This window comes from Vulpes lagopus, chromosome X (assembly GCF_018345385.1).
Source record: "Vulpes lagopus strain Blue_001 chromosome X, ASM1834538v1, whole genome shotgun sequence".
Taxonomy (NCBI): domain Eukaryota; kingdom Metazoa; phylum Chordata; class Mammalia; order Carnivora; family Canidae; genus Vulpes; species Vulpes lagopus.
The window spans coordinates 101323939-101345636 of NC_054848.1; the positions used below are offsets into that span (position 1 = coordinate 101323939).

The following is a 21698-nucleotide window of genomic DNA, read 5'->3' on the forward strand; positions in this document are numbered from 1 at the left end:
AAATAATCATGTTCCTTTTTTGTTTTGTTTTTGATTTTGCTTTTCTTAAATGCCAAACGGCTTATGATAGCATGAGAAACCACTGAATCAGTCTGATTCCAGCTAAAATAAAATAATTTTAGCATTTACGGCAGCCTGTCGTTATCAGGAACACCTATTAAGTTTTTATTAAGAACAGCTGTGGTTGCCTAGAGGATCCAAGTTTGAGAGCCAGTGGTTTGGGTCCAGATTCTCATTTTAAAAATGAAGAAAGCAGGATGCCTGGGTGGCTCAGTGGTTAAGCACCTGCCTTCAGCTCAGGGTGTGATCCTGGAGTCCTGGGATCGGGCTCCCTGTATGGAGCCTGCCTCTGTCTCTCATGAATAAACAAAATCTTTTTAAAAAATGAAGAAAGTGAAGCCCACTGAGGTTATAACAATGCTTTAGCTAGAAACAGAATCAACACTCAAGTCTTTCATTTTCCATCTAGGTTTCTTGGACTACTCCTCCAGGACTCATATTACTATTAATTGTTTCAGAATACAGATACAAGTTTGCCAAAAATCTAGTTTTTAAAAAGGTTTTATTTAAAGCCCCAATGTGGGGCTCAAATGCACGACTCTGAAATCAAGAGTCACATGCTCCTCCAACTGAGCCAGCCAGGCACCCCACCCACAAAAATCTAATTTTTGCTTGAAAGCTCAAATCTTATCACTTGCAAGAATACAATCAAGCTTTTTTTTTTTTCTATCACAGGCATGCTTTGTACATTTTTAAGGACTGAAAAACTGTGTGGCAGATTCTAGAAGTGGCCCCCATGACTCCCTCCTGATATATACACCCTCGTGTAATCTCTCCTTGAGCGTGGGGTAGCCGGTGATTGCTTCTAACCAACAGAATGTGGCAAATGTGACAGAATGTACATGATTGTGTTAGCCCATTTTGCTGAGGATTCACTTTTCACGGCTGGCTTTAAAATAGCAACCATGTGAGGAAGGTTTACATGGCAAAGAACTGAGGGCAGTCTCTGGCTGACAGCAGCAATAAACTGATGCCCTCAGCCTGACAACCCACAAAGAACTGGATACTGCCAATGACCATGCGAGTTTGGAAGCAGTATTAAATGATATGGCAGCTCTGGCTGACACCTTGATCACAGCCTTTTGAGACCTTGAAGCAGAGGACCCAGTAAAGCCATGCCCTGACTCCTAAGAGAAACCACGAGATAATAAGTGTATACTGCTTTAAGCTGCTGAATTTTGTGATACCATTGTTACGTTGCAATCATTAATACATGGTGCTTTGTCGATCATTCTTTCAAGCAAAAATGGTGTTCCATTAAAACAGCAGCTAGTTCAGTTTGCAATTCAAGTGGTTTTCCTCAAGAAAACCTTCATAGTGTAGATACAGAAGTCCTTTATGCATACTACCCATTTCATCCCAGAGTATTTCAAAATAAGTGTTAGTTAATGAAAATAGTAATTTATTACTTCTTCAAGGTTATTCTCAAGTGAAAGTGAAATGTTTCTACTGTGAGTGCTTGATGGTCATTAATGAAAAACTATCAGTACCATTTGGTGCCATTGCCTTCATTCAAATTAAGGCACCAGCAGTTTTACCCTCCATTGCTTTTGCATCTTCAGTACAAATGTTGACAGTGAAAAGAAGAAATGTCTCAGCATAATTATCACAACAGTTTTAACTTCATGAACCCCTGAAAAGGTTTTAGGGAAACCCTAATATTCTGTGAACTATAATGTTGCTTTAAGGCAACATTTCTATGTATAGCAATACTTAAATGTATGAATGGATAGGTGTACATGCATATTTTAAAACCTCTGGGCTGGGGCACCTGGGTGGCTCAGTTGGTTAGGCATCTGACTTTGGCTCACGTCATGATCTCAGGGTCCTGGGATTGAGCCCTACATCAGGCTCCCTGCTCAGCAAATCCCAGATCCATCCTTGATTTACCAGCTATGGCCTTGAGTGATTTATTTAGCCTGAGTCTGTTTCCTCAACTATAAAATGGAGATGATAATCATGCCTACCTCATAGGGAAATCAGAAGAATTAAATATATTAATTTAAAATATATATATATATTAATTTATATACAGCATTTAGAATAAAGACTTACCCATAATAACAGAATAACAAATGTTAAATAATACCATTAAATATTACTTCTGTTAAAATTTTTAAAAGCTAAGCCATGAAAATATGTTTTCAAAGCAAACAGCAACAATGACCTCAGAACAATCTTCCCAAATAAGAATACCTGGTTCTGTTTACCCTCTTAGGAATTTTGTCATTATACAACATTCATTACTGATTATTTTTTACTCACCTTTAGATAGCATAGTTTTCAATATTATACCTAGTTAATTTAAGCATATTACCTGATTTACTGACAAGTTGGTTAGTTCCTACAGTTACAGGTATTGGTTGAGTTGTCATAAAGATAGTGACATTTTCTGATCGTGATTATGGAATGGTGACTAGCTATGATAGTCCACAATTCTAACTGGGTATTATAATATTCAATGTGTCCCTGAGCTAATTGTGTAGTTTCAGAAACACTTACAGGTTTAGACACATTCTGAACAATAGCAGAGTTTTGTGAAGATTTAGATTCAGGATGACATTTAGGCAAGGCAGCCACTGGATTTGATGTTGGATCTTTGTAGTGTTGACTTGCAGGCTTGAATGGATCCGTAGCACCTGCATTTTAAAATTACACAATATATTGAATATTTTTCTATACAACCAATTTTGTCAAAATATTTCACTTTAAGATTAAAATGGTAAAAAAAAAAAAAAAAAAGATTAAAATGGTATAATAATGCTATACCTTGAGTGAGTGTCTCATTCTTTATTCCCTTTGAAGATGAGCTGGGGTTGCCTCTGTTCAAAATATCTAAAAAAATTGTATTTATTTTAAAATTCATTATTTGTATATTAAAATAAGTAAACTCCAAAAATATATCCACAGACAACAAATAATTGAAGTATATTTCTTTCTCTCAATGGTGATTCCAGATCAAACCCTTCCCCATTCCCCATGCCACATTCATACCCCCAAAACCCTGGAAGTTTCATCATGGGTAAGCTGATCATAGTATCTGTACCACTGAAATTCTGAAAAGGACACTACTGAAGACTGCAGACTAAATTTAGAGTTTACCAGAGTATCTCAAATCTACTATTATACCAAAAGTCAATTTGAGTCTCTCACAACCCTATGTATCAGTTTAAGATTGCTCACTCCTGTACCCATGTGAACCCATAACTTCTAGGTTATTGAGGAATCAAAAATTTGGAAAAGTAGAGATTTGCCTAAAATTGCTCATCAGGAAAAGGTGGAAGCATTTTAAAAATCTCATAAAACCTCAAAATTTTTCCTTTTTCTCCTCCCAGTAGAAAAGAATCAGATGTCATAGAATAATTCCATAAAGTAAAGGGTCACACAATAGTAGGGTTGTTTTATGATAATGGAAATTCAGTACTCTAAGACTGGGTACTACAGAAGTCTTCTAGGAGAAAAATATCAACCAACTTGATATTGTTTTCATTCAGAAATTTAAAATAAGTATTTACTCAAGCCATTAAAGAGTTAAACCTGTAGTACTTTTTGGTGACTGTAATCTATCAAACACAACTTTTTATCATCGCCCCAACTTCATGATGGTTCTTTTTTAAAAAGATTTTATTGATTTATGAGAGAGAGAGAGAGAGAGAGAGAGAGAGAGAGGCAGAGATACAGGCAGAGGGAGAAGCAGGCTCCATGTGGGGAGCCTGACGTGGGACTTGATCCCGGGTCTCCAGGATCAGGCCCTGGGCTGAAGGTGGCGCTAAACTGCTGAGCCACCTGGGCTGCCCTATGATGATTCTATATAAATATTTAGCTCATGTTCCATATACCAAAAATATTTTATGGCTCACACATAAAACATCAATAAAATCATTTAAATTTTGAGTTCATTTAGAAAAGAAATTTCACTGGGGTCAAGTTTCTTTCTGATAGAATCACTTAAAACTAATACACATTATCCTAGTTAACAGTTATCTACAGTTGATATAAATCCAACGTGAACGGCTATGCTTTCAATAAGATGATCTGAACAATAATTTTGAAATATGGTAATATTTTAGGATAAAAATAATCACAGCAACTAGGAAACAAAAATTATAATATTCTGTTCCACTATCAGCAACAAACATGCCAACATACTTACTTCATTTTATAATTGAAGTGGCATTCCACTTAGCATCTCTCAATTTGCCGCAGGAAATGATATTGAGAATTAAATTATATTATTCTCTCTCTGATAAAACTGAATAGAAGTGCTATTCGAAGTTTAGAGTCAAGAGAAGAACAGGGTTTTCAAAAAATTAAAAACTCATTTCTTAACCACAACATTACACACTGCCTAGGTAAGTAAGAGAACACTGGTATGCTGGCTACATTCTTTGCTAAATCATCCTGGCTTAAAAAAAGTAAATATAATGAAAAAGAACCTACTTCATCTTTGTACCCCGAAATTCAGTACATTGTTCCTCTGCAGGTTACACACTTTTCACTTTAACAAGTGTCATCACTATAACATTATCACAATATCAAGTCTAATTACTCTAACTGAAATCTAACAATCCACCAAATTACTGGATTCTGCTAGAAAGCCAAGATGATTAAGTGTGCTAACTGCCTGCATTGTACAAGTACAGTGGCTAAAGACCAGACCTTCCTTCCTTCATGAATATAATGAGGAGTTGCTGGAAGATGGGTGTGGCCAGAAACTATAGCCCATAGTGGTACACATACTAGAGATTGTATAATCATGCAGTGCCTGTTCATTTTGTAGCCATGATTCAAGATGACACTGTAATGAGGTAGTTGCCTGGATATGAGAACCCCCATCAGAGACTAACACAAACTTATTTAGTATTCTGATATTTTAAGCAAGGCATTCCAAACACTTCCTTTTCTAAGTATGTTTGGGCTTAAAGGAGAAAAAGAAAAATTAACAATTAAGAGGTGAATAGGCTACTTAGCTCCACTAAACTTATGATTTCCAATTTCAGAGGGCTTATAGTGCTGTTAGGTAATCTTAATCTTTAGTTAACTTAGTTAACATTTCCCTTTTCTCTCAAATGATATTTCAACCTCTTCACCCTACTCAAGTCCCCAACCACATCCTCCCTCTGATTCTCACAAATTCTTACTGACCTGTATGCTCCAACTCCTTACAGAATAACAAGGATGTATAAGACAGTCCACGTGTTTTCCTATTAGAAACAGCAACTTATAAAACTTTACTTCCCTGAAATAAATGCTTACTTGAAATGGCTGGTTTTGAACTTGATATCTCTCCAACAAAGATCAGCTCATCATCATCTTCATCCAGAATTTCTTCAACTTTCTTCTGCCATGGTTCCAGCTCTTCTTCTTCACATTCCATAAAGAGTTCTGCCATTTTTGAATTATCTAATTTTCAAAAGGAGAAACACATCTTATTTTTTTTTAAGATTTTATTTATTTATTCATGAGAGACACAGAGAGAGAAAGGCAGAGACAGAGGCAGAGGGAGAGGGAGAAGCAGGCTCCATTCAGGGAGCCCTACGTGGGACTTGATCCCAGGACCCCGGGATTATGCCCTGAGCTGAAGGCAGACACTCAACCGCTGAGCCACCCCGGCGCCCCCACATCTTATTTTTTTAAGTAACTTTTTTGTAATGCATAGTATGATACTTGAGATATACTTTAACAATCTTAATGTTAATTACTGAATTGATATTTGCAGTCAGTACCTGCTACCAAAAATAAGAAATGCCATTCAATTTCTAAGATCTAGACTAGTAAAATTAAGCTAGCCAGCTAAGTAACAGATGACAGTAGTTATTAGTAGTTGCCAATAAATTTTAAGAATAATCAAATCCAAAACTTGTAAATGAAAACTACAATGAGATATCACCTCACACCTGTCAGAAGGATAAAATTAAGAACACAAGAAACAACAGGTGTTGACGAGGATATGGAGAAAGGGGAACCTTTCTGCACTGTTGGTGGGAATGCAAACTGGTGCAGTCCCTCTGGAAAACAGTACGGAGGATCCTCAAAAAGTTAAAAACAGAACTACTCCATAATCCAGCAACTGCACTACTAGGTATTTACCCAAAGGACACAAAAATACTAATTCAAAGGGATACATGCACCCCTATGTTTACAGCAGCATTATCTACAAGAGCCAAATTATCAAAATGGCCCAAATGTCCATTGACTGATGAATGGATAAAGAACAGTATGTGTGTGTGTGTGTGTGTGTATATATACACATACATACATATATACGGTATGTATATACAGTGGAATATTACTTGGCCATAAAAAGAATGAAATCTTGTCACTGGCAACAATGTGGATGGAGCTAGAGAGTATTATGCTAAGTGAAGTAAGTCAGAGAAAGACAAACACCATATGATTCCACTTACATGTGGAATTTAACAAAACAAATGAGCATAAGGGGAAAAAAGAGAGAGAGAGGCAAACCAAGAATCAGATTTCTAACTATAGAGAACAAACTGATGGTTTCATGGAGGAATGAGTGAAGTAGGTGATGGGGATTAAGGAATGCACTTGGTTTGATGAGTACCGGGTGTTGTATAGAAGTGCTTACTATATTGAACACCTAAAACTAATATTACACTGGATGTTAACTAACTGGAATTTAAATAAAAACTTTAAAAAAGAATAATCAGATCCAATCAAAAGGAATTTCAGTTTTATGAACAGAATATGATTATAACTATATATAATTATATTAACAAAAAGGAAATAAACTATAAGAGGTAATAGGTTGGAGAGATACTAGAAAAACTGAACTAGGTTCAGAAACACCAGGGCTGTACAGAGCAAAGCAGGGATGAGGTGCAAGAATGAAAATAGGGGACTTACGTGAGGTTTATTCCATCTCAGGAAAGATGAGACATTTCTCACCTGAAGAAACTAAGCAAAAAACATACTGGGAATACCACCAGTCTACTAGTGCTGACCAAGCAGAGTTCTAAGGAAGCATTTTATTTTTTTATTTTTTAAAAATATTTTATTTATTCATTCACAAGAGACAGAGAGAGAGAGGCAGAGACACAGGCAGAGGGAGAAGCAGGCTCCATGCAGGGAGCCCAACGTGGGACTCGATCCCGGGTCTCCAGGATCACACCCTGGGCCAAAGGCAGCGCTAAACTGCTGAGCCACCTGGGCTGCCCCCAAGGAAGCATTTTAGTGCCTCATTCTTAAATATGGGTAGACAACCAAGAAGTACCAGAAATATGACTAAACCTACAATGTGGCAGGTGAGAATTCTACCATTGAACCACTAATGCTACTAAACCTCCAATGTGAAAGACCAAATTATTAAAACAGATTAAAAGATCTTAAGGAAAACAGAGACAGTACAGAATGCAAGTTATTAGAGATAATGTAATTAGCATTTTCAGAGAAATAAGACAAGAATGTTATAAAAAGTAGCATTCAGAATATATAAAGTTTAAAAATAAGACAGCCAAAATTCAGTAAAAGAACCCCCAAACCCAAACGCCAAAGTTGAATAAATATCCTATAAAAGGAACTAAAAGACAATACACACACACACAAAGTAGATGAAGTTATTAGAAATCAATTTCAAAGGTACAACTCACCTAATAAAAGTTCCAGAAAAGTAACAGAGAAAAAGGAAAGGGGATGTAATCAAAGGAAAAACACCAAAGAAATTCCCAGGTCTAAAGAACATAAATGTCCAGATTGAAAAGGCCTACCAGAACCTAGCAAAATAACCAAGAAAAAAATCTACAGTAGAAGAATACATCATGAGATTTGAGAATCCTGGAGACAGAAACTATCCTAAAATCAGAGAGAGAGAGAATGAGTAATGCTTTCAAAAGTATTAGTTGAAATAATTTTCAATTTAGAATTCTGTATCCGCCAGCCAAGGTTTTCATCAAGCTTAAGGTATATATTCTTTCATCAAAAATAAAGATCACCAATATCATGCAAAATTTACCCCCCATTCACCCTTTCTTAGGAGGAATCCACCAAAATACGGGATTTCAGAAGGAGGAAGATAGAGAATGCAGAAAACATAACATTCAACACAATACAAAGACAGAGAAAGTTCCAAGATAATAGCTAGTCAATAGGTCTAGATAACAACCAGCCAGAGTAGAGCAAGAGAACATTATTCCCAGGAGAAATGTCTCCAGGAGACCACACACACACAAAGATCGAAAAATTAAAATGTTAGATTACCCGATCAGTTTTACCATGTAGAAAATTGAGTTAAGAGGCTATAGAAGGGTGTAAGAAGACTTGGCTATAGACTTTAATAAAACTTAGCATATTTAGTCAACTATACTTCAATAACAAATAAAAGAAAATTTAGCAAATCTTAAAAAATGAAAAATTTAAATATCTGGGTATACACAAAAAAGAGAAAAAGGGAATGTACCCATAACATTAATACCATAGTACTATACTCAACAGTGAACAATATTTGGGAGATGCTTGGAGGGAGGGGTAAGCATCAGAAGACTAATATCATCTTGTTCCAGGACACCTGGGTGGCTCAGCAGTTGAGCATCTGCCTTCAGCTCATGGTGTGATCCTGGAGTCCGGGATCAAGTCCCACATTGGGCTCCTTGCAGGGAGTCTCCTTCTCCCTCTGCCTATGTCTCTGTCTCTCTCTCTCTGTGTCTCTCATGAATAAATAAATAAAATCTTAAGAAATCATCTTGTTCCTTGGGAGAAAAATTATTAGATAATGGCAAAAAAAAAAGTTTGATTTAAGAGACAGCAGTATGTGAATGTGTTAAAAATTTAGAAATATGGAAATAACTATTAGAAAAAAAGTTCAACTATTGAAAATGAATGCCTTACAAAAATAGGGAGTAACAGGCCCAGAACACATGCACACCACTCTCTCACACTTACCGTTCAAGAAACTGGTTATGTACTTACAATTTTCAGATTATTTCTTTTCTAAAACTATGCATGCATTGTTACGCTTTTTAAAAAGTACTGAGGGGGTGCCTGGGTGGCTCAGCATCTGCCTTTGGCTCAGGTCATGATCTCAGGGTCCTGGGGTAGAGCCCTGCGTTGGGCTCCCTGATCAACTGGGAGTCTGCTTCTTCCTCTGTCCCTGCCCCTGCTTGTGTTCTCTTTCTCTCTCTCAAAGAAAATCTTTTAAAAAAGTATTGAGGGAGCCCCTAAATATAATAGCAATGAGAACGGATTAAGTGGTACTGGATATATGGAGTGAGATGTGGATGGAGAAACAACTAAAAAATAACAAACAAAACAAAACAACTCCAGGATTCTAGCTTAGAGAATAATCATCTGTTTTTTTCAGACAATAATATCTTTATTTGTTAAATGCAATCATTTCTAAAGGTAATTTTACTAGATTAAATGTCATTTCTAATTTTGACTCAAAATTAGTGTGTGAAAATAGTGATCTGGGGATGGCTTACAAAAGAAACACCTTGGGGCGTCTGGGTGGCTCAGTCAGCTAAGCGTCTGCCTTCAGCTCAGGTCATGATCCCGGGGTCCTGAGATGGAGCCCTGAGTCAGGCTCCCTGCTCAGTGGGGAGTTTGCTTTTCCTTGTCCCTCTCCCTCACCTTCTTCCCCACTGTGTGATCTTTCTCTCACTCTCACTCTCTACCTCAAATAAATAAAATCTTTAGAAAAAACCAAGCACCTTAACATATAGGCACGATTCTTTTAAATTAAAATTTTTTTAATTTAATTTCCTCATCTATGTAGATATGCCAAAATCATTTCTCAGCATAATGTTGTTTAATGTTTAGTGGTTTACTTACCAAAATACAGAACAAAACAAAAACCTTCTCACTCTTCCAAATGTAACCAGTTTTATGAACTTTCTTGCCTAACTTTAGTTTAAAAACACATATACAGAATGGTCTAAGTCAAATAATTAAAAGAGTAACTTACAGTTTAGCATTTGCATATTCTGAATACTTGAAAACACCATCCTCATTGTGCCCCCTTGAGTCTTCCTTTGTAGTGTTTCTTCTATCTAAAACATTCTTCCTCCTTACCTTATATTGTCCACGTTATTCAAGCATAGAAGGAACATGAACTTGACACCAAATTGAATAGTTTAAATCTTCATTGCACCATTTCTAATCGTGTGACTGGAGAAATTACTTGTATCTTGTTTTTTCAACTCTATTATGGGTACAATATCTACCTAATAGAAGTGGCAATGTAGACTGAGAAAAACGTTACATAAAATACTAACCTAACCTCAAGCAAATACTCAACAAAATCCTAATTCCCAACTCTTGGTTCAGTTACAACTTCCTCAATAAACCAGTACACCTTGTTTTTCCTCCACCTTTTACTACATTGACATTCTATGCCATGCAGTTCAATATTTACTTTATATGATCTCAAACTGCTGTTTCTTTTTTTAAAAAAAGATTTTATTTATTTATTCATGAGAGACACACAGAGAGAGAGGGAGAGAGAGGCAGAGACACAGACAGAGGAGAAGCAGGCTCCATGCAGGAAGCCTGATGTGGGACTAGATCCCGGGACTCCAGGATTATGCCCTGGGCCGAAGGCAGGCGCCAGACTGCTGAGCCACCCAGGGATCCCATGCTCACTGTTTCTTAAAGTGTATTTTTTTAAGTCGGCTCCACATCTAATATGGGGCTTGAGCTTATGACCCTGAGATCAAGAGTCAGGGCTCGACCGACTGAGCCACCCAGGCATCCCTCTTGATGTGTATTTCTTAACTGTACACGTTTCATACCAAACTAAGATACAAAGTAAGAGTGAAGAAATTACTTTCTTTTTCCTTTGTATCTCCTCCTATACATGGTAGTCTATTGGATAAGCATCAGCACTTAACATGATAATCAGTGAACTAAGAAACTAGGCAGTCAGGCAATGCCAAATAAAAAAAATAAGGGCACATATATACAGATAATAGAAAAATCAATAAATAAAATCTTTAAAAAATATAAAAATCATTTATATCTATGTCGATGCCATAGTCTTGATACCACGTCTGACACATAGGTCTTCCTCATTTTTTTAACTGGGTACTACCACTGTCAATATTTCAAGATAGATTGTTGAGTAAAAAAATTTTAAAGGCACATAATAGCATATATAATATGGTCTTATTTAGAAATAATTTATTTTTTGTCTATGCAGAGAAAATAGTTTGCGATTATGTATAACAAACCAATAATAGTAGTTACCTCTGGAGATGAGAAACACTTCATTTCTACTTTACAGACATTTTTATTATATGTTGTCTTCTTTTACTATGATTATGTATTACTTTAATAAATTTAAGTATTTTTTAAATGTGCATACTTGTTTCTCTCATCTATTCTCATGAAGCAAGATTATCAGTACAAAAGCCATGCATACTAGTATCACTTGCAGCAGCAATACTTACTTTTTGATTGAGAAGGGTTGTCGTTGTCGTCATCCATCAAGTTGCAGAGTCACCTAGGCACCAACACATAACATCCACCAATTTTATGAGTACCTTTATTCCTTTAACACCAAATATTGAAACATGAAACTTGGGATTCAGAAATCTTTGGGTCTAATTTTGATCTCCAGCAAACTCACCATATGACTCAAGAGAAGACAGCAAGTTAGGTCTTAGTTTTCTGCCCTATAAAATAAAGATACCTACTATTAGAGTGGATTTATTAAATGTATTCACATTTAATCATTTTCTCCTACATAATCTTACCTTTTGAGTTTGATATGTTTGATATACGCATGCTACTCACTTAACCTAATTGTAAATGCAAATTTAGCAAATAAAATGTTTAAAGTATTACGTCTTTATGACTTGAAGAAATCTCATAGATTATTAAATTACAAATAAGTTTTGAAAAGCACCTTTTTGTAACTATGAGTAATCAATTTGTACTACATGTTTTAGTTAATCTCAATTTTGAAATGCTAAAGTGACATTAATCTTTAACCATTACTTATTTTCTGTATTTCAGAAATAAATATTACAGGAAAACACATACAAAAAAGTTTTAGTTTATATATTTTTATTCTTATTAACACTAACTGTAAGGAAGAGAAAATTAGTTGCATAAACTTCATCATAGATTAATTCATTAATTCATTGTCTTCTGTGCTCGAAGTGATATGCTCAGTTCTAGGGAAAAAATTAAGATGAATAAATCATAGTCCTTGCCTTTAGAGTCTAATATATCTATATAAAAAAATATAAAAAATATAAAAAAATATAAAAATAAAAAATATATATAAAAAATAAAGGAAAAATATAAAAAATATAAAAAAATAATATATCTATAGTTCTTTGGGCTTTCAAAAAGGCACTTATATTAAACATTATCAATTTTTTTCAATTGCTTTCTTTAAAGCAGGAATTTGTGTTCTGAATTCTTATGCACACATATTCTTTACAAACAAAATAAATGTGTTTTTAAAAACTATTTCAGGGATGCCTGGGTGGCCCAGTCAATTAAGTATCTTTCTTCAGCTTAGGTCAGAATCCCAGGGTCCTGGGATCCAGTCCTTCACTGGGCTCCCTGCTCAGTGGTGAGTCTGCTGCTCCTGCTCCTGCTCCCTCTGTGTGTGTGGGTGTGTGTGTGTGCATGTGCATCCTCTATCTCTCACACACACAAATAAATAAGTAAATCTTAAAAAAAACCTATTTCAGTTATAAAACAAAAAAAGTAAAAAAAAAGTAGTCATCAGAAATCTAAAGTATTAGGATAAACAGAGCTGAGCCTTCACATCTGTGTTTATTTTCAAACTGGTAAAAGCAAGCTTTGCTGCTTTTTTCAATTCCAAACTATTTAGACTGAATTAGACCAAAGGAAAAAAACCTACTTTTAACTTCAGAAGAAGTTACAGGTATGAATATTTGAATTACTATCACAAGATCTTAAGTGAATCCTGTACTTAAGTAAATTTCCCTGGTTTTGAGATCTGACTATTCAAATATCTTTAACTCAATTATTTGAATAGTTCCCATTTCTCCCTAAACTAGAATTAAGGTAATGCATATGTCAAGTAGATAAATACATGTCAATTCTTGCTCAGCATTAAAAACCTAATGCTACCAGGAACAACAGATTTTTTTTAAAGAGACACAACTACATAGCCAATGAAGATTCATGTATAACACTTTTATTAAATGCTCACATAAAATATCTATTGGCACAAGTAGCCTAAAATTAGTATTAAACGTACAAGTAGTTTATATAAGCAAGTCATATCCACTGCCTGTGACTACAGAGATGAATTCTGAGGCCTGTAACAGCCACCAAAGAGCTTCAATTGGTACATTTATAAACACTCTAAAAAATCAGAAATCCTCAAATGTCATTAGAATAGTAACTTCATCTAAAGCGGTGCTATCCAATAAGGCAGTCAAGCCCTGCAAAACTATCACCACACACACACACACACACACACACGCACAGAAAAAAACCTCTCAAGTCATAATTTCAGATTTTTGGTGGCAATGCAAGGAATTATATTGGAGGTCAAGTCATCTGTCAAAGAAATGTCAAAGAAACCCAGCAAAACAAGCAATGGGGACCTTAGAGCTCCCATAATAGCAGCTCCAGAGGGTCTCTAGTTTCTGCAACTTGGAGCTGGCACCAAAATAGGTAGAACAGAAAAGAACTCTCTACTTCAGCTATTGACTCAGATAGAGATACTATGCCCATATTTAATACACTATTCCTATGGGGGGGGAATGAATTCCAAGTAACAAATGAGAGACCTCTTGGAATACAATCCAGTTTTTGGAAACTGCTTATATAAATAATTATAATTACTATTTAGATGTTTTATGGTTTCAGTTTCTATATATTTAAAATTCATCTATTTTTTTAAGAGTTCAATTCTACAAAATTCTCAAAAATGTTAATAGATCAAAATAGTTAAAATGGTAAATTGTATGCTATGTGCATTTCATACCTACTAGGATGGCTATAATCAAAAAGGCAGATAATAACAAGTGTTGGCAAGGATATGGAGAAATTAGAACTCTCATACACTGCTGGTGGGAATATGAAATGGTGCAGACACTGTGGAAAATACTTTGGCAGTTACTTACAAAGTTAAACCATAGTTACCATATGACACAGCAATTCCACTCCAAGTAAGAGAGAATTGAAAACATATGGTCATACAAAAACTTATACACAGGAATGTGCATAGCAGCATTATTTATAATAGCCAAAAGTGGAAACAACCCACATGCCTAACTGATGAGTGGATAAACAAAATGTGTTATACCTATATGATGGAATAATATTCAGTCATAAAAGGAATAAAATACTGATATAAATACCATAACATGGATGAACCTTGGGAACATATTAAGTGAAAGAAGCCAATAAAAAAAGACCATGTATTCTATGACTTCATTTGGATGAAATGTCCAGAAATGGCAAATTCATAAAGAAAGTACAGTAGTGGTTGCTTAGGGCTGGGAGGGTTGGAGGAGAAGTGGGGAGTAGCTCCTAATGAATATGGGGTTTCTTTTGGGAGTGATGAAATATTCTAAATTGACTGTCGTTATGGTTACATGCCACCGTGACTATATTAAAACCATTAAATTGTACACTTCAAATGGTTGAATTGTATGTTATGTGAATTTTTAAAAGATTTATTTATTTATTTTAGAGAGAGAGAGTGTGCTCTCTGGGGAGGGCAGAGAGATGGGGGGAGAGAGAATCTCGATCAGACTTCTGCTAAGTGCAGAGCCCAACACTGGGCTTGATCCCAGGACCCTGAGATCGTGACCTGAGCCAAAATCAAGTTGGATACCTAACCAACTTAAGCCACCCAGGCGCCCCTATTATGTGAATTTTCTTTCAGTAAAGTTGATGAAAAAATAATAAGCTGATAGGATATAACCCTGGGAGTGATGGAGTCACTATGTGGAGAAAGAATGTCTAAGAAAGAAACCAACAAATACCAAAGCCATAAGATTCTGGGGTAGAGAAAGAGAAGGTAGGGTAGGGAAATATTCAAGTTCTGATAATACCATTTAAATACCTGAGGCTAGCCATGCTTGAAGTAGATGATCTATTGAGAATTTTCAGCTAAAAGAAGGAATAATTGTTTATTTTTGGTTTAATTTACCTTGAGCTAGGTTTCTGGTACTTGCATTCAAGAGCAGTAACATACTCATCAGTGGCTTATTACCCCTATATTTTTCAAACAGATCTCTGTGGTAAATAGACATATTACAGATAGTGCGAGAGCTCTATCCAAAACAATATACTTTTTAGCTATCTAAAAATGTTCATATATACAATACAGTCTTATTAACTGTAGTCACTATGCTATACATTACATCCCCAAGACATATCACAGAAGTTTGTACCTTTTGGCTATCTTCACCAAACTCCCCATCCCACACCCCCAGCTCTGGCAACCACCAGAGCTGTATCTAGAAGTTCTCTGTGTCCTTATGTTCCTTTTATTTTAAATAGTCCACATATCAATGAGACCATACAGTATTTGTCGGTTTATTTCACTTAGCATAAAGCCCTCAAGGTCCATCATTTTGTGGCTGAATAATAGTCCATTTTATATCTATACACCAAATTTTCTTTATCCATTCATCCAATGATGGACACTAGTTGTTTCATTGTCTTGGCTATTGTAAATAATGCTGCAATGAACATGGGGGTGCAAATATTATTTCAAGTTGGTGTTTTCATTTCCTTCGGATAAATTCCCAGAAGTGGAAATTGCTGGATCATATCAGTAGTCCTGTTTTTGTCTGTCTTTACTACTCCATTTTCATCAAGTACTGTCAGTTTTACTGCTGCTAGCTAATAACAAACTAAAGAATATAGGAAGAAAATATCTAAATGATAAAATTGCACTAAAGGAAGGACAAATGACAGTACGGTTAGCTATAGAAATGATGGTATTGAAAAGATTCAAATAGAAAAATCTTGTCATTGCTTAGATAGGTATAAAAAAGGCAATACAAGTAGGTAGTAACTTTGTTTCATCAAAATACAATACTCAATGTATTAAAGTTGATTCAAATTCAAACCAATTGCATTGGTTTTGTGGTTTTGATTATTTTGTTTTATGATTGTGTAAGAGTTCTAGAAATATTTAATTTTAACATGGTACTGCACTTTTTTTCCTTTAAGATTTTTATTTATTTAATCATGAAAGACACACACACAGAGAGAGAGAGAGAGAGAGAGAGAGAGAGAGGCAGAGGCACAGGCAGAGGGAGAAGCAGGCTCCATGCAGGGAGCCTGACGTGGGACTCGATCCCGGGACTCCAGGATCACGCCCTGGGCCAAAGGTGGTGCTAAACCGCTGAGCCACCAGGGCTGCCCAAAATATTTAATTTTTAAAGGACTTTATTTGGGGGAGAGAGAGAGAGAACAAGTAGGAAGAAGGGCAGAGAGAGAAGCAGATGCCCTGAGGAGCAGGGAGCCTGACACAGGACTCAATCCCAGGACCCTGGGATCATGACTTGAGCCAAAGGCAGATGCTTACTCTACTGAGCCACCCATGCACCCATCTAGAAATATTTAAAACATTTTAAGTAGGAAGATGTCTACGAAAATGTTTTCAGGGTGCCTTGGTGGCTCAGTTGGTTAAGCATCTGCCTTCCACTCAGGTCATGATCACAGAGTCCTGAGATCGAAATTCACTTAAGTCTCCCTGCTCAGGGGAGAGCCTGCTTCCCCGTCTCCCTCTGCCTGCCACTCTGCTTATTTGTGGAGTCTCTCTCGCTCTCTGTCAAATAAATAAATAAATAAAATACTTTTAAAGAAAAAGAAAATGCTTTCTAATAAGAGAAATCGGTATGGTACTCAAATGCAAGAAACACTGGATTATACCTTGGTTCCTTAAACAATTTCATTGGTACCTAAACAATTAAAACTCTCAAACCAGGTTTTTGGAACAAATCACATACAATTTAGAAGGAAAACTTAGGCTCACATCTTATTTCTGTTTAAGAAGTTTTTATATTGTGGGAATTTTTTTGAAAGTCTGAACACATAAATCCTTGCATATTTTGAGAAAATATTTCTTTAATAACTGTAATAACTATTCCCCCTTTTTTATTTAGGTTTTCAATTTTTTATCTCTGTCAACTTTCAGATTTCATCTATTTGTGGAAAATAGCTGACATTATGATTTAAGTTCATTAGCATAATACTGCAAAGATTGCTTATATTTTAAAACATTTTTTGTTAGTTTTTGGGATGAAGCACTATAATAAAATTTATGTTCTGCTAAGTAATTTTTTTTAATTTTTATTTATTTATGATAGTCATCACAGAGAGAGAGAGGCAGAGACATAGGCAGAGGGAGAAGCAGGGTCCATGCCCTGGGAGCCTGACGTGGGATTCGATCCCGGGTCTCCAGGATCGCCCCCTGGGCCAAAGGCAGGCGCTAAACCGCTGCGCCACCCAGGGATCCCTCTGCTAAGTAATTTTTAAAAATATTTATTTATTTGAGAGAGAGAGCGAGAGAACACAAGTGAGGGGGGAGGGGCAAATGGAGAGGGAGAAGCAGACTTTCCCCTGAGAAGGGAACCCAATGTGAGGCTCAATCCCAGGACCCCCAAGATCATGACCTGAACCAAAGGCACTTAAATGACTAAGCCACCCAGGTGCCCCACAAAGTAATTTTTGTATCATATTCAGGGTAAAGATTTTACCTATAAGAATATGTTTTTATTGTAATTCATACGTAAAAAGCATAACCTGCAGAAAAGACTAAAATAATTGACTTTTCAAAGCCAAATTATATAATAAAATATTTTATATAAGCTTCATAAGATATTCTATAACCACTAATTACTAAAGTAACCTCAGGAAATCTTATTAGTTAATTCACATTTTATAGGAGTTAAACTTACCCACTATGGAAAATGTCAAATAAAAGAGTAGAGTATAATAATGAAAACACTTGACATAGGAGCTGAATAACAGGATTTTCAATCTATCACTTTCTGATTGCCAAACCTAAAGGATGTTTAATCGACCTCTCTGAGCTTAGTTTTACTACCTGTAACATAAAAACAGTAATATCTTCCCCGTAGCACTATTGGGAAGATTAAATAAAGCACAAGAAAATTTATTGTACAGTACTTGGCTTTATTTTGCTCAAGTTTTCCTTCTTTACTGGAAGTCATGCAAGTTGATGAATATAAGCGCTACAAAGAAAAACAATACTCTAGTTTATATAAAGAACTGTAAAGATACTGTTACCAATAAAGTATACCATAGCAGTAGTTCTCAAGCTTTGTGGTCTCAGGACATCTCAGGACTTCTTTGTAGTCTTAAAACTTCAGGACACAAATGAGCTTTTTTGTTTATATGGAGATCTATTGATACTTACCATATTAGAAATTGAAAATGAGAAAAAAGTTCAATATGTATTTAAAGTAATAAATCCATTACATGTTCATATAAATATTTTTAATGAAGATAACTATTTTCTAAAACAAAAAATTCAATGAGAAGAGTGGAACTGATTTATTTTTGCAAATGTCTTTAATACCTGTTTTAATAAAAGATAGCTGAATTATTTTTATCAGTTTCTGAAATGTATTTTTTCTAAATATATACAAATAGGTACACCATGTTTCAATCCTTGTTAAATATCTAATAAAGTTGATTTCACTATTTTTATGAAAATTATTTGTAAAATGACTTAAAATATAAAAAAAAGTAAAAATGGTCCATTTTATCCAGATGATACAGTGATCACTATTTTCCTTGACATAGTGAGAGTTAATAAAACCACTCCTTAAAAGAAAACTGCTTTGCAGAGAATGAATCAAAAACACATTTTTGATACAAATTATTGAGTAAACCACATCTCCCTGAGTCATTATTTAAAATCTGATGAAAACCAAACATTTTTAAGTCCTTCTCTGAAGCAGAAGGACAGAAAAAATTATTCAGGGTTATATATTTAATGAGTGAATATATCATAAATATTTCTGTTCTTTGAAAAGTTATTTTTAAAAATATTTATTTATTTATTCATGAGAGAGAGAGAGAGAGAGAGAGAGAAGCAGAGATACAGGCAGAGTGAGAAGCAGGCTCCATGCAGGGAGCCTGACATGGGACTTGATCCCAGGTCTCGAGGATCACGCCCTGGGCTGAAGGCGGCACTAAACTGCTGAGCCACCCAGGCTGCCCAAAAAGTTACTTTTGAAATAACAAGCTATGTTTTCAGTAGAAGTTTCCTATATCCTGTCACTAAAATATGGATTACCTTCTATTCACAAAAATCACTTCTCATCTAAGTATTTTTCCTGTACAATTAGTATAACAACAGCAACAAAATTTTTTTTGTATGGTTCTAAATGTCCTCTGGAATTAAAAAAAAAAAAACAAATGGGAGAGAAGCAGGGGTACAGAATTATATACTCTTTCCACTTAACTCTCCTTTTCTACCAAAAAAAAAAAAAAGGCGGTGCTGGGTAGTAAAACATTGTGCTGAAAAAACCAGATTGGACTAGAAAATGTAAATGAAGAAAAATGGGTTGAACAGGGAAGCTGAAATTTGGAGACCTTCAACATCATAACTACTTCTGATGGAAGAACGGGCTATTATTCAACTTTTCAACATGTTTGAAAATAGTAACGAGATTAAATGTGAAAAAGTTGAGAAGATATGAAGCCTTAAAAATAAAAACATAAAAAGGAAAGGGGGATTGAAAAATATCTCCTATATTTTTTTAGATGAGTGTCCTTGCTTACTCTCCTTGACCACCTCATTCCCATGAAAAGTAGGGCATAACAGTGAACTGAGCATTGGAGGAGTCAGAAGACCTGGGTTCAATAACTGCTTCTATCATTTCCTATCCAAGTGGCCTCAGGGAAAGTCTTCTCCTTGAGGCTATCTCCTCACCTTCTAAACAGTTCTACCAACCCTCCACAGCTCACATTAAAAGGAACGATTATCAATGAATATACAAATGAAAGACGCAATTATAGCGGGATTTGTACCGAAGTTAAAGCACCAAGGGCACACACCCCTAACTTACAAGCAAACCAGTTCCCTCATAAGCTCAGTAAAGTTCTGTCTCCTTAAGAGACAACTTGAGTTTTTACAGTAACCCCCAAAACAGGACATCTCAGAAATGCTAAGAGGAGACTTTTGTAGTTTGAAACTCTATTTCTTGGTTTCAATTTTATGTTTAATGGCCCTAAAAGACATTAAAATTCAGTCCAAACGTGAAAACAATAAAGGCAGAATTTAAGTTCACAGATAAAAAAAAAAAACAAACACTAAGAAATCTTTGCAAACAAAGAGAATCCCTTGGATGAAGATCTCCTGTGCTAGCAGAAGCTAGGTACACTTGATATTTTCTTCTATGATTTCTCCTTTAAAAAAAGCATTAAAACTGAGATAACTTAAGAGGAACTGTGTCTAGGGAAGGATAAAACCTCAAAATTAAATAATTTTTTCCATCTCAGCCAAACGTGCACAGCTCACTGCTAGAAAATTACGTATCTAACTCCACGTTTCTCCTTAGGGCTCTTCTCTTCTAGACAATAACTGAATGGAGCACGATTTCTACAATGTGAAGCACAGTCCCTTTGCCAAGAACAAGGGTATCAGCACTGAATGACCAGTAACCTGGATGAGGAAACCTGTACTGAAAGGAGGGGCCTAAGGGACCCAGAAGCCAGAAAGTTCGGAACCTTCTCTGGTCTCTGAAGACTGAAGAGACTTGAGGGTGGGCGGGTCTCGCCAAATATTGGTATCAAATATACAAAAGACCAAAGGGAGTTGCCTTGAGAAAGAAAAGCCAAAACCAAGCTGAGGACTGACAGACGCATAGGCCCTGCGTGGTGAGGAGGCAGCGGTGGCGGCGGCCCGTCCGGCCACGGCCTGAGCGGGCCGCCAAACCCTGCCGCCGAGCATCTACCTTCCCGAGATCCCTCCCCTGCCTGGGCTGGCGCAAGATGGTGGCCCACCCGCCACCGTGCCGCCAAGTTCGTCCCCTCCCCCGCTCCCTGGGCGATCCTAGCAACACACACCAGCATCCAGACCCTCAACCTGCCCCCCTCAGAGCCGAGCCGGCGCGGCCACCCTCAGAGCAATGAGGCCCTGGCCGTGTGGCGGAGCCGCTGCCTGCTTCAGCGAGAAGCAGGCGGGGGCGGGGGATCACTTACCGCGAGCTGTGCAGGTCGCCCTGACTGGGACTCGAAGGAGGAGGAGAAAGAGGAGGAGGAAAGGGAGGAGCGCGAAGACACTAGGCGGCGGCCACAAAAACAGCGGCGGCCTCGGCGACTCCCAGCGCGGAATGAGCGCCTCAGACCACGGCAAAAGTATATAACTACGCGCAGTGCCTCATGGGTAGACGCCAGCTCCTCCCCGCCCCTGCACATCCGGGTTTCTTTTCTAACCGACAGTGGAGGGCGGCGCGCACATGTGCGTGGTCTTACACATTCTCGAAGGCAAAGGTACTCTTACAGTGGGCCGTGGGACTTGAGCTGCTGGCAGAGGGCCAGGATTAAAGGTCCCACGCTGTTGCCAATCTCCTCAGTGAATTCAATGTTCAACCCGAGTTGCAATCTTGAAATTTGGGCTGCACACTATGAAGATGTGTATTCGGAACATCTTTTTATGTAAGAGATAGAAACACCAATAAAAAGAAATATTG

The 21698-nt window shown here is 36.6% G+C and overlaps 1 protein-coding gene across 4 annotated transcripts in view; it reads right to left on the minus strand.

Annotated features, from left to right (window-relative positions):
• Positions 1 to 21345, minus strand: part of ZNF280C (zinc finger protein 280C) — a 77330-nt gene extending 55985 nt beyond the window's left edge. For all 4 annotated transcript variants that reach the window (XR_005985741.1, XM_041742146.1, XM_041742144.1 and 1 more), the window contains exons 1-6: positions 21208 to 21345; positions 11645 to 11690; positions 11466 to 11518; positions 5317 to 5463; positions 2830 to 2895; positions 2563 to 2699 (exon numbers count right to left, since the gene is read on the minus strand). Coding sequence is in view for 3 of the 4 variants with exons in the window: in XM_041742146.1 (XP_041598080.1) it covers positions 2563 to 2699; positions 2830 to 2895; positions 5317 to 5463; positions 11466 to 11502 (387 nt within the window). In the remaining variant the exon portion in view is untranslated. The remainder of the gene's footprint in view (positions 1 to 2562; positions 2700 to 2829; positions 2896 to 5316; positions 5464 to 11465; positions 11519 to 11644; positions 11691 to 21207) is intronic.
• Positions 21346 to 21698: the final 353 nt, after the last annotated feature.